General features: G+C 42.2%; 1 protein-coding gene across 4 annotated transcripts in view; it reads left to right on the forward strand.

Annotated features, from left to right (window-relative positions):
* The first annotated feature begins 14,969 nt into the window (after positions 1 to 14,969).
* Positions 14,970 to 16,988, forward strand: part of dscamb (Down syndrome cell adhesion molecule b) — a 126,597-nt gene continuing 124,578 nt past the window's right edge. For all 4 annotated transcript variants that reach the window (XM_084350154.1, XM_084350156.1, XM_084350155.1 and 1 more), the window contains exon 1: positions 14,970 to 15,863. In XM_084350154.1, coding sequence (XP_084206280.1) covers positions 15,821 to 15,863 — 43 coding nt within the window. In that variant the 5' untranslated portion in view covers positions 14,970 to 15,820. The remainder of the gene's footprint in view (positions 15,864 to 16,988) is intronic.

A 16,988-nucleotide genomic window follows, 5' to 3' on the forward strand; every position in this document is an offset into this window, starting at 1 on the left:
CCATAGGCATTCAGTGTATTTTTGTTTAACAGGAAAATGGTGCAAAACACTATTGATATTTCAAAATGCTCAGTAATGCACACTGATTAAATGCATTATAAGCTCATCATGATGATATTAATAGTTTGCATTATGAGTTATATAATGCATCGAAATCAATAGAAGCCCATTCACTCGCATTGTATAACACACCGCCATTAATACGGGGCAAAGTCCTTTCAAGTCTCAAGATGTTCAGTATTGCACATTAGTTGCATTGCACACTCATAAGCTCATTATGATGACATGCATAGTTATACTGTATACTGTAATATATTCAAGCCTAATGCAGACATTTCTTATCAAAGCCATTTTAAATAATCGCATGTATACATGGAGATCAATTAACCTATGATAAAGTCATCCTAAGTGAATACCAATCAGCATCGATGCACACATCTCCTTCAGGGGGTGCTTCTGTAGATCATTTTGTGCCCAAGCACCAATGTCTGGTTGTTGATTATCCAACGCAATCTGAGAAATAATATCAGCTCTTGTATGGACGCAGCATTAAAAAGAGGTTTTTGTTCTTTGCATGTTTCAGCCGGGACAGTCTCATTTGCCGCATTGACAGAGCAGAGAAAGAGGAAGAAGATCCCAGTGGTAAGGCCAGATCAATGTCACAGGCCTTCTCCATGCTGCCTGTTTCACACAGACAACCACTGTCTCGCTCTGAATTCCTCATGAGTCCACAGTTACACTGTCACATGTTCGCCCCATCTCCCTCTCTCTCTGTCTCACTCTCTCATTGAAGTTAATCGCTATAGTTACAATAACCAAAATAAAGCGGGGAACTACTGTGACCACAAAAAAAACTCCTTTCCGGTGCCTCGGTCGTCATGCACTGGGTCTTGTGAATGACCCATTTAAGCACAATTCATGTTTCTTCTTCTTCCCTGTGACTTTGAGATACTTCCTAGGCCTGAGAGTATACAGTATACACAGCAGGAATGCATCTTTTACGTGTCTTTTATGAAACACACTGAGTCTAGTGGTTGATCATGTGTATTATACCTCCTTGGGTTAGAGAGTTTCTCAGCTTTTTCTGCCTCATAACCAAATTTCTATCCGCCGATAAAGTTCTTATGTGTTTGAAGCCTGTGAAGTTGTGCCCACTTACTTTCTTCTAGAACATTCAGAGCTGCAAACTGATTTAAAATGGTAAAAGCTGCCTAATAAGTATATTGTTTTTATCCAGCACATATTAATCAGATGGATCAAGCTAATTTAATGTGACAGTCTCTGCTATTAATTTGTGATCATGATCATTTTCATGAAACAAAAGGTTATCGTTGGCTGAAGCTGATTCAGAGTGATTTGTCCAATGAATGTGAAAAAGGTCACAGTTCCCCCGCACAAAGGTCATTTACTTAATAGTGTTTATTTATAATGGGCCTCCGTTGTATCTGTTGATTCAGTATTATTCATTGTGCCCGTGCAGCTTTCTCCTGCAGTTCCACTGCTGGCCACAACAAGGAGCTCCACACCATCCATATGCCTATAATCCATCCTGAGGACGTAGCATCTTCTCTGTGTGAGCAAATTAGGCAGCTTAAGAGAGCCAGTGGTCCTACATTTGGCAGTGCAAAGCTCCTTTACTGGGACATTGGTACTTAATCCTCACAGCTCTGATCATCAACAGCTGATGAGAGAGAAGGAGAGTGCTGCACATTAGCTCATATGCACCCACCTTTACTCCAACAGCAGATCCACGTCTCTCCACCTGATCCATAAACTGCAGATCTTAAGGCTCTGGTTTTGTCGTAATTCATTATTACAATCATGGATTCAAACTAGTTTGTGTAATTTAACAGCAGCAGAATGAGTTCATTTTGAAGCTGATAACCTGATGCAGTATTTTTTAAGAAGAAATCATGTCAACCAGTTAACACAATGTGATGCCTTTATCTATTTATCCTTTTATTATTTTTTTTAAATATTTGATAGGGACAGATACAATATGCAGAGACAAGCTAAAACAAACTGAAGCAGCAAGTATGCATCATGATGTCTATATCAGATGCTAATTTGCTGTCCCTGTAAAACATATCAGCTATTGTATTCCCCAAAAGAGAATAGGAAAATGTTCTCATATAATTATCATTTTGAATAATTATATTCTTACAACTAATGCTAATGTTGACCAGAGCTATTGATTAGTAACAAATGTCCATTACAATTTCCTAGAGCCCAAGGTGACATCTTTTAGTCTCTTATTTTGTCTGACAAACAGTCCCGGAAATTACATCAGCGGTGATATAAATTACAAAAAAAATCAGCAAATACTCACATCTGAGTACCTGGAACCAGAGGTTCAAATCATTTCAGCGTTACTGCTGATGGGTTTCAGCATGAAGTGAGTGAATCTGTGATTTCTTTTTTTTAAATAGCATCATCATGCAATCTAATTCACCTGTGCGCCAGGAAGAAAAAAGACAATAGCCACAAGAATAGTTGGGCACTTGGAAACACTTATTTGCGTTGCAGAAAGTAATGTGAGAAAATCAGAACCATTTTCACCTCTGCAGGGTAAATATAAAGCTACACCCATCAGACGGTTGGCATACATTAAAGTAAAGACTCGAAAAGGGAAAGAGCTGTCCTAGTTTAACTACCAACATCCACCAAGCAGCCAAAGCTCACTAATTCCCACTTTATATCTTGTTGGTTTAATATGTACAAAAACCAAAGTGTAGGTTAGCTGCTTCCCCATACAGTATTTATGCTAAGCTAAGCTAATCAGGTGCTGGATGTTGCCTTGTAGAGAGGCATGAATGACACAGATGATGTCAATTTAAAAGATGATTTTTCAACTCAAAGTTGCAGTCTGTCATAAAACTACTCATGTACAAGACTGTGAAAGTAAGTAATTAGAAAGACTACACACCCAAAAGGAGCATAAGTTATGTTGTCTCGTTTAACACTCGACAAAACCCTTAACTGCAATCTTGCAGTGCCGGTCACGTGTATTAGCTGGCTCACAAAACTAAAACTGACTCACCTTTCATGTATTTGCAGCTGTCAATATGACCAGCCTTGTTGTGATTGTTTTAGCCCCTTTTAACCTTTTTCTGTGCCAAATTGGCGGCCATGTTGGTGTTAGTGACGTACTGAGCGAGAGGATGTAGTTCACTGAGCGCTTTTACTCAAAACGAAATGATATTTTGTTGCTCATACCAACTCTGACTTTCTTGGCTTTCAAAATGGGTCTTTTAAATTGACAAATATCATATGTGTAGTACATTGCACAAATCAAAGTGGAAAATGTATATGTCTCATGGTTTATTATTACAACTCTCCATATTTAATTACATTACATCGCTACAATTTGCAATCTTAATTGCAGTATACGACATTACATTTAGGACTGAGTGTTTTTAGTTCAGTCAAACATTATTGAGGTTTACCGTAGAAGTAGTGTATTATGAAGTCTTGAATTAGCACTTACCCCAGCTCACTGCTTTTTATAACACCCACACAGTCAGCCCCATCACTGCAAGTCCATAATGCTGATCAGAGATTTGCTGAATCTGTTAGCGTTTCTCTGTGATATTGGATGCAGTGTAATTACAGCACAGTCATGACAGAGCTGGATGAGCAGCAAATGGGGATTACATAGGGGCAGGTCATAATGATCGGGCCGGCCACATGTTGCTGAGGCAAATCTCATTTTGATATCCAGTCTACCATAGTGTTTTATTAGCAGAGTGGCTGGGGTCAATTAGCTTTTAGCTCAGTGCATTCAGATATTTAAATTGATATATGAATTAATTTAGCCTGAGATTACGAGATGATTTTTTATGCTTTTGTATCTTAAAGCTCTCTTGTTGATTTTTTTCCTTTCTTTTGTGTTTCCTCTCTCCTCTCGGCAGGGATTGACATATAGTTAGCCTGTTCTTCATAACAAGCTACTTCCCTGTCTCTCCCTCTGCCAGAACTGTCAACCTCCTAACAAGGTGTACATATTCACAGCTGCTACTGCAGGAGAGCAGCCCAAATGAGGAGAGCCTGGATGAGATGAGAGGGACGAGCCAGACAACAGGTGCGGGGGTACATCACTGCTCATTCTCAGCTACCACACTGCATGTTTCCAGCCATATAAAAGACAGCTGGTTTTGATTTATTTTGTTTTTTTTAGATCAATTACTTGTAACTGTATGGCAACTCTCACTGCTTAGACAGGCTGGAGTATGACTAAGGATGGCTCATGCTACTCTCACAGGCTATTCACACTTACTATTCCCCCCGTGGTGGTAGCGTTGCCTCTCTGCAGTGGATCTGTATCTGTTTGTTCATTCATAGGAAAAGCATTAGTGACACGTAGATGAGTCATAGAGGCTAGCGTCTAAACAGGCCGAGGTGGGAGTCAGGAACCCTGCCACCCTTCTGCTCCTCGCCTCAAGGCACTACTCATACCCTCACCAGTCTCCCTAGTTACTCTAATGCTTACACACACACATATGCCGCCTGTGTTTGTTCAAATATCACAGATACCACCTGACGCGGCGGGTGCCACAGAGCAGATGTCGCTGTAGTAGTGGGCAGGAGAGCCGTGGCAGGCCTCATGATTGAGATGCAGTTTGTCAGCATAGTTAGGGCACTGCATACTGGGATTGGTCTAATTCAGCGGTTGTTGTCATTTTTCAGACTCACATGAAAACTATTTGTGTTTCTTTAACCCTTTGGAAATCTATCTGAGGTGATCCAGAGCTGTTATCTCCAGTAAGTAAGATATATACTATACTTAAAACACAGATAGGAAAAAATACACCACCCATCGCACTCTTCCCTACAGTGACTGATAAAGGAAACATGAAGGCCTCGGAAAATAACTAATGTTTGTTTTGTCTGTGGTGCAACATGGCGGACTCCCACTTCCTCTGTAGACATAAAAGGCTCACTAAGGTGACGAAAACCCAATGATTCTTAGTTTCAGGTGATTATACACCAATGAAAACATAATTATGAATATTATATTCCATTTCTACCACTAAATCCTGCACACTGGACCTGTAAGTGACCCATTTAGATGATTTATAGTCAGTTTCATGCTCCAAACTAAATAACGTTCTGGGCTTCGTTTCTTGGTTTCAAACGAGAGATGAAAAAGCAACACACTTGGACGCAGCTTGCTGATCTTTGCTTTGACTTTGTGATGAAAATCCTGTCACGTTATGACCTGACGGTGTTAACTGTAGAGGAGACAGATGGAGCAGGTGTGTGTGAGTATACAGTAGTACGTGTCACAGTCCCCCTGTGACTCCCAGAGGTTATATCAGGTGCAACACCTGGATTTTGTTTTCTCATTAGGATGGGCGTCTCCAAGGTGACAGCCAATTAGAGAAGCTGAACCTGGCTCTTTAGTACTCATGAGCAGATAGAGATCAGACACACGCAAATTGCTTTCACAGATACTGCGCATTCTGCTCAATGCAGAGGTAAGCCCACTGCATTTTTTTCATACAAACAAGCACGTCTTCTCACACTCTGCCATGTTTCTTTTCTCCCACAGCAGGCAGAGCACAAATCCCACTCTGAAGTAATATTCTCACGAAGGCTGGTGCACCGACTCACCTTGCGGTGTGGTATTGAGTCTCCTTTGCGCTTGACTGTGTCCCTCTGTTCTTACAGCTATCTATCAGTTTCATAGCATGCAATCTGCATCCTTCCAGCCTCCCACCACCCGCCCACCACTGCTGTATCTGTTGTGTTCTGAACGCACATACAGCGCACACGAGCGCATTGTGTTTTTTGGGTTTTTTTTTGCAAAAGGCTCAAGTGTGTACATGTTTCCTGGCCCCCTCCGTAATAAAAGAGAGGGGAGCTCCCAGGCAGATAACACCCACCGCAGAGCTGCCCTGGCAGGGGTAGGAGAGCGTGGAGGGTGCTTGCCCCCTGGCAAGATGGTACTCAGAGAGGGGGAGATAAGGGCTGCGAAGGTGGTAGTGTGGTCGTAGGAAGGCCTGAGCGAAGGCGGGGAGGAGGGGGTGGGGGTTGGATGGGGGGGGCTTCTTCATACATTTTTATGACCACACAGATAAGGTCAGTAGTGTGCCATCGTTACTAGGCAACACTGCGACCCTGAGTTGGATTGAGTTGTGAAGCTGAGAAGTCAGATATTCTTATTACAACAGCCCCGCTTCGGTTCTGCTGTGTGCATCTGTTAACAAGCAGCCTGTCTCTGTGTGCCAGTCTGAGAGTCAAGGCTGAAAGACTGCTTTAACTGGACGATTAACTGAGGCACTGAAATAATTAGAAGGCCATTGATTGGGTTATTACATTGTTACAGCCATGCTAGTGATATACCGATATCCATGTTCATATATGATGATGGTAATAGTGATGAAAAATGACGGTGAGATGCTTGATTATATATTTTTAATGATCCAGTTCATATGGGGATACACTAGACTGTGGGTGTATTGATTTTTCTAGTTTTCAAGCAGAGAATGGAGGAGATGGAGACCAGGCGCATATGCAGCCGGAGTACAAATCACCAAAACCCACCCTATTCTTTCCCTCCTTTTACTTACACTCTCCACCTTCACTCCCTTCCCTCTCCACCGCTCCTTCCCTCAACCCCTCTTTTCCATCACCCTCTCAGCTCTCCATCCTCACTTCCGTATTTCTGCCACTCCTCCAGCAGCCTTTCATTACCCCCCCTCCTCCTTTCGCTCGCTCCCCTGCCTCTCCTCTTCTCTCCTCCCATTTCTGTCCCCTTCAGCGTCCTAGTTTAGCACGTCAAGGTTGGCTACAGATATGCTCCTCTGTGCCTTGGGGCTAACCAATGGGAAACTGGCTGGGGTTTCTGTAGCAGGCAGGGGTGTTGGTATCGTGAATTGAGAGGGAGATGGGAAAAGGTTACTGTAGTGCATGTGCTTTGGTCCATTCTGCAGAGTGGAATTGAAGTCTTGTAGGTAGAAATACAGTATTCAGGAAATGTGGGGCTGTGCTAAAGAAATGTCTTACCTCGGAAATCCTGTCATATCTGTGTATATTAATTTAGGTAGAGGTAGTCTAAAGTAGAATTAGCAATTTAGAGAAGGGAAATTAAAGTTAACACTTTGGGAACTGCACTTATTAAATTTTCTGCTGAGAGTTAGATGAGAAGATACAACTCTTAATCCCACAGTATGTTACTTCTGCCACAGTGATTCTTGAGTTTTATTCAAGTTCAGTCTCCTTTGCCCCGCACTCCTGGCCTTGTTGGATTGTACGTAGTTCGGTTGGGTTTCGGCACTAAAACTATTTGGTTAGGTTTAAGAAACATTGTGGTTCAGGTAAAAATCGTTAAGTTACTTCAGTAATTTCCGTTACAAACGGACATACGTTCTCTGAATAGCTTCAGTTACGTTATATACATGAAGTCACTTCACTACGAAAGTTAAAAGAACTCACCGTTGACTTCTGGTTTCACACCCGACATGAAGAGCGGTCTCCTGAATAAAAGTCCTGTGCTTGTTTAACCGAGCCGTCCACCCCCAACCTCCTCCCTATATAGACTTTTCACCCCTTATACTACTCCTCCCTACTTCCTCCTTTGTAGCTGTAATACTTACTACATCCGCTAGAGGTCACCGCCGAACAACAAACGTAAATATGGGTCATAATAAGCTGCTTCAATTTTTGACCAATATGGACTTTTTTCTAACAAGGACAGGCTCTACAAAAGTTACTCTCACTTAGAACCGTAACATCTGCTTTCTGCTTCTACAACAGCCTTCTTGTGGGCGGAGATCAATGGATCAATGGCCACCCCCAAATATAAGAGAGCTCGGCATTGCATGCAATTATTGCTGTGGGCAGTGCACAAGACAACGCACATGTATGCAAGCGCAAAAAACATGCTTGAGCCCTTATATGTGAAGCTAAAGCCAGCAGCCGGTTAACTTAGCTTAGCATGAAGCTTGAAAACAGGAGCAAACAGCTAGCATGGCTCTGTCCAGAGGTAATAAAATTAAGCCAAGCAGTACCTCCAAAGCTCACTAATCAAAGCATTATTTTATTTCTTTAATCTATACAAATTTAATTAATAATCTTTAGAGCTTATGGTAGGTGTGTTTTATTTGTACATAGCCAGGCTAACCCTGTTCCTAGAGTTTGTAATATGCTAAGCTAAGTGGCTGCTGGCGGTAGCTTCATCACGTGGTATGAAATTGGTAACTATCTCCTCATCCAACTTTCAGCAAAAGAACAAATGATTTCACAAAGAGAAAAAATAAGCTATTTCCCTCTGGTGATGAATTGAGAAATGTGGAAAACAAATTTTTAGTCACAACTTAAGTTTTTATGATACATGGCATCAAATCATAAAGCCAATATCTAAATCTTTTATTCGTGCTAACACTCGAGAGTGTGTTTGATGTAGGTGGCCCTCCAGAGAAGGTAATCCACCCTCTAGCCCTTTGTTCTTTCCATTGACCTCCACAGAGACACATCTCCTCTTCAGTATTTCATCAGTAGCACCTTTGACATTTTAACTTCTGTATAGGAGGCCTAATTTAAAGAGTGTGCATGTGTCCTGATGCTGATTGACCTGTAGGTGTCTTTTCATCCCACTGGGACCAGTAGAAGGTAAGAGTACACCACCCTGAACTAAGTTTCGAAGCCACATCACTCCAGCCATGGTAACATGTAACCTTATACACACTTCTATCAGGAGCCACGAGTGCGGCTTGTCTCTTATCAATGTCATTGTCCTAGCAAACAAAGGGGATCATTATACCGGTGCTGAGAATGTTTCTATTCTGAGTTAATGGGTCGCATAGTGTAAAGGCAACCTGATCCTCCTCTGGGTGACGAAGGAGTGAGCCGAGGGCTGACATTTTGCTGATGATAGGCCAGTCTGTGTTTTGTTGTAAGAGACACTGGGCTTCACAGGAGTTGTCAAAACAAGAGGCCCCATCCTGAGGGATTACCCAGCCTGTCTGCACACACGCCAGGGACAGGGTCGGCCAGAGGGACAGGGAGGGGCGGCGGGGGTGGGGGGGGGACTCTGTCTCTGTGTGTGAACATGTGTGGTGTGTGAGTGTCCTGCAAAGATGAAGGTGTTGCTTAGAAGAAGAGACAAGAGAGGAAAAATGTGCACTATCTTCCCATTGTTGTTAATATTTTGCAACGACAATGGTAATTAATGGGATGACATGCAGGCTCGACCGTAGCAGTAGTGGAATATGTTTCAATAAATCACAAGAAGCACTTGATTTGATTTAGCTTATGATGTAATTAGTATGACCACTGAAGCACACTGTGTGTTGTTACCTATCTGATTTCAATTTATTAGCTTGGTAGAAGACAGCACATGATAGAGTGTATGGTGAAGCTGCATGGTGGCTTTAAGCATTTTCTCTGATGTTTAATATACGTTAATGCCCAGGAACACTTAAAAAATGACTTTTAAAGTATATTGCTTAACCTGGGTCATGCTCTCACTATTTAAGATTTGGGCATTTGGATCTGATGTCGGCAAGGAAGTGAAGGAATAATCTCAAACACTTATTTTTGAGTCTGACTGAAAGTGAATGCAGAGAGTAGTTCCCTATAGGCCAGTGTGATATGACGATGTATATCGTTTGATGATGGAGAAACATCTTTTAGAAGAGAAAGGTTACTGCACATGCCCTATAACCGCAATTTTGCTGGTTCGACTTCAGCCTGCAATCTTCATTGCTTGTCATTTTCTTCTCTCTCTCTCCCCATTTCCTGCCAGCTTCTTCACCTCACTCTGTCAAATGAAGTTGTAAAAATGCCCCAAATTATCTTTAAAAAAAAAGAGATTTGCTTCAAGAGACATCCCTCTTGATATTTTAGATATTGAGTAATTTCACCTGCACACATCAGCAGCCCTCACACATAACAGTTTAACAACCGAGAAACACACAATACAGTTCTTATATCGCTGTGTTGGATAAATATGAATACCACACTTCCTGTGACTGCTACCACTTATATCTGGCGTCATATTTAAATCATCCATGATGAAGTTGGCAGGAAAATAAAGAGCGCCAAGCGCAGACTGCCTGTGCCAATGTGAGTGTAACAGTCAGAGGAGTCACGACCTTGGCTGAGCAGTGTTCATGAATCGTCTCATATGTGCTCCACTTCCTTCCTCCTTGTATCCACACACAGACATGGTGGCACATGCAAACACACCCACACAGACAGACACGCATGCATGGCCACACAGCAAGGCCAAGACTGTCTGCAGCAGCCCAGGGGCCTCATTGTCACATTCACTTACCACTGTTTAGGCATCATGCTGGGGGGCTAAAATGAACTACACCCTTCTCCTCCCCCCTACCCACACAGTCAACTCAAACCCCAACAAAAATCCACTCCACTCATATTCAAACCATGGCTGTGGACAAACTGAGTTATGTTACTTGGACAATGTAGTTGTATACTTGTGTTATATATAAATATTTACATCCATGTATGAATGTCTTAGGTATGACCTGTTGTCACGAGGATGTATTAGACCAAGCTATCAAACATACATATCTTTCCTCTTACACACAGGACTATTTATCGATCTAGTTTGTTTTGGTGAGAGTTGCCAAGTTTTGGAGACATTGATTGTAGAGATGTCTGCCCTCTCTTGGATGTCCGGCACTCAACAGCACTGTCTTTTTCGAGAAATTATGACCTGGTTACTCAAGATAATTCACAATCCTTGTGATCAGTTTCATGTAGGAACTATTTTCTTTCAATTAAGTTTTATTACACCCGCCAACCGTATCACCATGCAGAAGGAATCGTACATCTACTTACGGACAGGAGGCTAGCTAACTAATACCCCTTTCACACTGGGCAAAACCCCACTAACACCCACTAACATCTGGCTTTTGTTTTCAATGTGGATGTGCATCAGTTGACTCTGCAATGGTCACATGTGATTATTGGCTTCGGCTTCGACTGGCTGTGAACATGCTATTAAATTAGGCAGGATGCTATGACGCGTTTTGCAGTTGTGGCTGTTGACTTGTCAATACGTTGCCACCAAAAAATGTAGCCGTAGTGGTTTCCGTGCCTGCCAGCTGCACTGCTTACTGCACCTGTGCAGGAAAGAGACGTTGTTCAGTTTTTCAAATGTTTTTTTCTTTTTTGCTTCAGGCACCACAAGCCGAGTCCTATCTAGTTCCGTTATATTTGAGAGAAAGCAGACATCTCTACGGCTGATATCTCCTAAACTCTGCAACTCACACTGAAACAATGTGGATGGATAAATAGCATGCATGTATTTTTGAGTTGAGGGTGAACTGTCCCTTTAAATCTTAAGTTTGCTTATGAGTTACATGGCAAAGCTGCAACCTGACTGCACTGTACTGTTAGTGTTCCTCCAAACAGATGAATATAATAATGATACACTGATTAAAAAGCTTCATGTTCTCCAGTTTTACTTTAATATAAAAGTAAAAAATAATTTACATTAGTCCTATAAGGACCTAAACATCGGTGTGCCAGCCTCCTCTACGTGCCTGAATATCATCTGTTAGGGCTTATACCATACCTCAGCCCGCTAGTCACAAGGTCAAGGCTCTTGTCTTCAGAGTGAAAATCAAGGTATTGTCTTTCACATCACAAGTAGCCTGTTCAGTTGTACAGCTGTCCGAGTGATAAACACTAGCACCTGTTCTCCGTAAGGATGGGAGTCCCTGTGTGTCCCCAACAGAAACATTTGATCTGTGTGTATCAGCGCGGTCAGCTAAATGTGATCTTTCTGTCACTAGAGTTACAACGGGGCCACATGGTTTCTGTTCTTGTTATTTATTGTGTCCTCGCAGATATTTTTGGAGACAGAGAAGGAGGCAATTATTTTTTAATTACAGTTTTTAAGGTGAAAGTGCAATTAACCCCCACTTACCAGATATAGACACCATATATGGATCAAATATGAGTCATACATGCAGTACTGTACTTACTAAGGCACAATTATAATGATTTTTCTCAACCTTTAATATCACTTATTTGAGCTTGATGTGAACATACACACCTGCTGTCATGTGGTCGTTGTAAGGTCACCTGGTCAGTGTTGATGTTACTCTGTGTTTGTTTGCTGTCAAACACACATTGTGAAACTGTGCTTATACTGGGCAACTCCCATGTATGGGGTGTGTGTACAGTGGTGGGAGGGTGTATATACTGTACACACAATACGTAGCCCACCTGCCAATGTTACCCTGACCTGGAGTGAAAAGAGTCATCGCTCCTCTTTTCTGCTTGATTGTTCCATTTGGGTTGGTTTTCACAGCCCACGCAAACAAATATAACCTTTTTCATTTGCTTTTCTCGACTTAATCCATTTCTTTTATTTTTCCACATTTTTTTAATTTGGGTTTCTCATAAAATCCTGTTTGCTTAGCTAGATTATAGCAATGTCTCATTTCCCCTAAAATGTCAGATGGCACCCTCTAATTCCATGGATCCCCTCTCCCAATCCCTTGAGCCCACAGTCGGATCTTTTTTCCCTCCCTCTTTGGGTTTTGTTTGTCTTTGCTGGCTGTTAATGTCACCTTCAGTGACAAAAAAAAATTAAAAAATCTTCTACGATTTAAAATTGCTGAAGGCTGAGCCAAGGAAAGCGACATGTGGTGCTGGTTACCTGTAGGGCATGAATAGGCTTTTCCTTAGACACCATACACTCACATGTAGTCCTTGAACTTCACCCAGAATGAAAATTAAACATTCACAGGTGCCATTGAGCAAGGCGCTTTGTATAAAAGGAGACATATTATGCTCCTTTTCAGGTTCATAGTTTTATTTTTGGTTACAACTAAAATAAGTTTAAATTCTTTAATGCTCAAAAAACACATCAGTTTTCTCATACCGCCCAGTGCTGCAGCACTGTATTCCCCCTCTGTTTGAAATGCTCTGTTATAGCTCCTGTCTCTTTAAGGCCCCCCCCCCGAATACCCAGTCTCCTCTGATTGGTCAGCTCACACATGCCTGAGTAGAGCATCGCTAACAACAACAGAGCAGCTGTGCTGAATGAATTCTTACATGCCAAACTAGCTGCGAGACATTAATTCTGCAAATGTGTGACATGGTGATGCCGTGTGATGTCACAAAGTCACGGCATAAAGGTGGGGGTACTAACGAGGTGTTTCAGGCGCAGACCTTTTACATGCACCGAAACATATAACACACTGAAGGTTAGGGAAAAAAGCACAATAGGTCTCCTTTAAATCTTTTTAAATTATTTTTATTGAGGAAGCAGTCATAAAAAAACATTCAGCATTATAAATTGTCCTCACTTCAGAGTTAGAGATTCAACAATCAACCATAAAGAAAAAGGACGTAAGCAAGGCACTTTTCTTTCTCTTTCCCCACTAAACTTTGTGTATGTGATATACTCATAGAAGAGTTTCAGGGCAGTGCAGTGAAGCAGAGTGATGCATCCCATGAGCACAAACAAAGGTCCGATAAATTTGAAGCCAGGCTGTTATTGCATCCTCCCTCTTAAACGATCATATCACACAGTCTGTTGCCGCTAATGAACTTACTTGCCCGTCCATGCCAAGAATCCGGAGCTGAAACACAAGCACGGCGCTCCTAATCCACTCTAACTGACAGGCGGATCTCTGACCCACTGCCCTGATTCACCCATGTTTTCTCCTCAGCGCTTCAGATACTTCAACTTGTTTGGGTTTATCTCACGGCTTAAGGAGAAAAAAAACCCCTCTTACTCAATTAAACATACATTTTGGTGTAACAGCAGTTCAAACAGAGGGCATCCATGATGAGAGGAGAACAATTGAATCTGGGGCCGTTGTTTAATACATCAAACAGGCGTATGAAGAGGAAGGAGGTATACCATTTTAAGGGGAGCTAGAACAGTGTGTTCTGGTACAGACATCAGCAAATGCGGAGCAAGTGTTCGTGTTTGTCTGCTGCACTGGAGTGAAGGCTGGAGGAGAGACAGGCAGACACGTGGACAGACACTGTAGACAAACAGAAAGACTGAACATGGGCTGAGCAAAACACCTTCGCTCAGAGCCAGGAAGACGTATAGAGTCATGGCTCACCAAATCAACACGGATTAGACTAATCAGCTCCTTTAGACAAACACACACCCAGACACAGACATCTGAACTGAGCATCTATGTGTGATTAAAACAAGGACAGGCTATGTGTTATTTTTTCTATTATTTGTCTGCACATTCAGAATTGTAAAGATCCTCCCCTCAGTCCAGATATAAGCACAGAAAATGAGTATCCTGGGGTAAATAAACAGGATTTCACTCTCAGTCTATTCTGTCATGTGGAATAGAGAATGAGACGCAGACTGCCCTGCTGGATATATCACGTCCAGTGTAACCCGGCTCTGTGGACAGGCCCACAGGCTCCCTCTGCCTACTACAGCTACACCCTTGACTTCAAGGCAGGCATTAAAATGGAGTGGTGGTGGTGGTGGGTGGATTATGGGGTTGAGGGAGGCGGTATGGAGTGTGTATGTGTGTGCCGCGCGCCTTTGGGGTGGGGGGATGCTTTAGTTTAACCCTGTATTTTCTGTAACCCACAGACAAAACGTTGCCTTTTCTTTCCATCTTCCTTTCACACAATTGGTAAACCACATTCATTAATTTAAAGTGTGATTCAATTAAACAATTAAAACACAAACAATCCTCATTCACGCATTTAAATGAGCGCAAAATACGCGTCATTGGATGCCCTTGTAGATTCCCCATTCCCCACACTGAACTCTCCTCTGTCCTTTCCCATACAAGAAACACCCTTATTGGCTTTATTTAAGCCAGATCTGCTATATAATGCTGTGTACTGAGTGCACCTGCACACCAGCAGACAGCGCTTTCCGTTTGAGCCGGTACATCTCCGTGCGTAAAAATGTTATCCTAGGTGCCTTGGTGCGTCAGGTGCAGCTCATTTCCTTAATGCAAATGCTCCCACTCGCCGTGTGCTCTCACACTCTCACCTCCAGTAGTACCTTGCCCTCAGGACCGACCGGCAGCCGCCTCTGCTCCTTTAAGGCAATGAGGAATTAAAGCGTCTGCAGGGGCAGGGAGAGGGTTATTCCGTCTAATGCTCAGAGAGTCAGTGTGGTGCGATTAGAGAGCGGCAGCGGGGAAGATGCGCTTACTCGCCTCTTGCTGGACGCACAGAGGCGATGAAGATGATCTGACTTTGGAGTCTCAGAAACAAACCTGCTTTTCGTTCTTATTCTGCCGCCCTCTCCCTCATGTTTGCTTCTTTGCTCTTTTAGTTATTTTCATTTCTTAATTTTTTTTTTTAATTTTCCACCTCCCCAAGGATGATCCGTCAGTCAGCCTTTTATTTAGGGAAATCGGAGCTTCTGACATTTTTTTCTTTTTAAGATTTAGTCAGCCAGGGGTTTTTTTTCTTTCTTTCATTCTTTTCTTTTTTTTTTTTGCATTCATCTTTTGGTTCCTGGATCCGCTCGTACCCGGCTCTGACTCAGCACCACACACACCTGGGCTTCACCCCTTCAGCATCCTTTTGAATAACAGGGAGAAGCAGCAAGACGCGGAGCAGAGGAGGAGAGTCTGAGCACAGCTCTCCCCAAGACAATCACAGAGGCTCATTTATGTTCCAAGCGCAGAGAGAGGGCTCAGGAGGAAAACAAATCAGAGTGTAACGAAAGAAAGTAGGAAGGAGATATTAAAAGTAGAGACTTGGACCGGCTTGCTTCAAGACTGTGGCAAATGTTTAACCTTAGCCCAAGCGCACAGAAGAGAGACCCAGGGAGGCACCGGTCGGAGGAAGAAGAGAAAGCATAGCTTGGGGGGATTGAACGGAGCAGGGCATGTGGATATTGGCTTTTATCTTTTTCCAGAGCATCTTGAATGGTAAGTTTCACGTCTTTCTTTCTTTTTTTTAAATAAAAATAAAAACATATTAGTGCTCATTACCTACTGCAGAAGGCAAATCACTGTTAGACAGCTAAGTGACTGGGGAGGGAGGATGGAGGTCACCTGTGACCCACATGAAATGGATTTTATATGGTTGTCAAAAGGCTGACACCCCTGATAGAGGGAGAGAGACGGGCGAGGCATGAATTGCGTTTTAAATCCGTCAAGCTCTCCCACAACCCACCAGACACATCTCTGGCCTTCAGATATACATCCTGAAATAAAACGGATGAATGATGTTTGTTTGGGCCTGTGTTTCATTAACTGGTCTGCTTTTATTGGTTGGATGTGATTTAATAGGTGTAAGTTTTAATTGTTTTAAATTTGCATCCAATTAGTGCATTTTGTTTCTGTTTTTTAAACCAAACGACACTTGTTCTGTCACAACCATGTTCCACTGTGGCCCTTAGTAATAAGTGACGTATTTGATATAATGGACATTTGGTTTAACCCCTTCCCCCTCCCCCACAGGGAGCATATTCTCCAAGTTCAAAGTGGCTTAAATTAATATAATGTATTCACATTATCAGTTTACACACATATTTTAGAGTCAGCAATCCATATTTTCATTTTGAGCATATTTGATGTAAAATATTCGATTGTGTTTGCGGCTCTGTCTGAATGTTTCTAACATCTCTACGTCCAATTTTGGCACATATTTGACCACATCTTTGTGTTATTTATCTTTAAATGTGATGTCTAGAGAGAAAATAACGATATAATAACATTGTTACAGATTGTCCATGTTAGTGATTTAAGAAAAAAAAAAAAAGTGTAATGTTTTTAATGAGACACGTTCCTTCAGAGGTCACATTTTTCAGGAAATGCAAAAGCAGCTCACAAACACGCAAAAAATGTGAATTCAATTTTCCATTCAAATAGCCGAAAGTCTCATTCTCCATTCAAACAGTATTCAAACACCCAGATTTGGTTGTGCGTCTTGTCTGTGTTTTTTTTTTTTTTTTTCCCTTGCACCCTGAGTGCATGTGTGCACCATTGCACACATGCATGCGGCTGACACCGTGCACGCATATTTGTGTGCTCACATAGTGTATCTATAAT

The sequence above is a fragment of the Pagrus pagrus genome (assembly GCF_965226575.1).
Source record: "Pagrus pagrus genome assembly, chromosome: 4".
In the NCBI taxonomy this organism is placed as follows: domain Eukaryota; kingdom Metazoa; phylum Chordata; class Actinopteri; order Spariformes; family Sparidae; genus Pagrus; species Pagrus pagrus.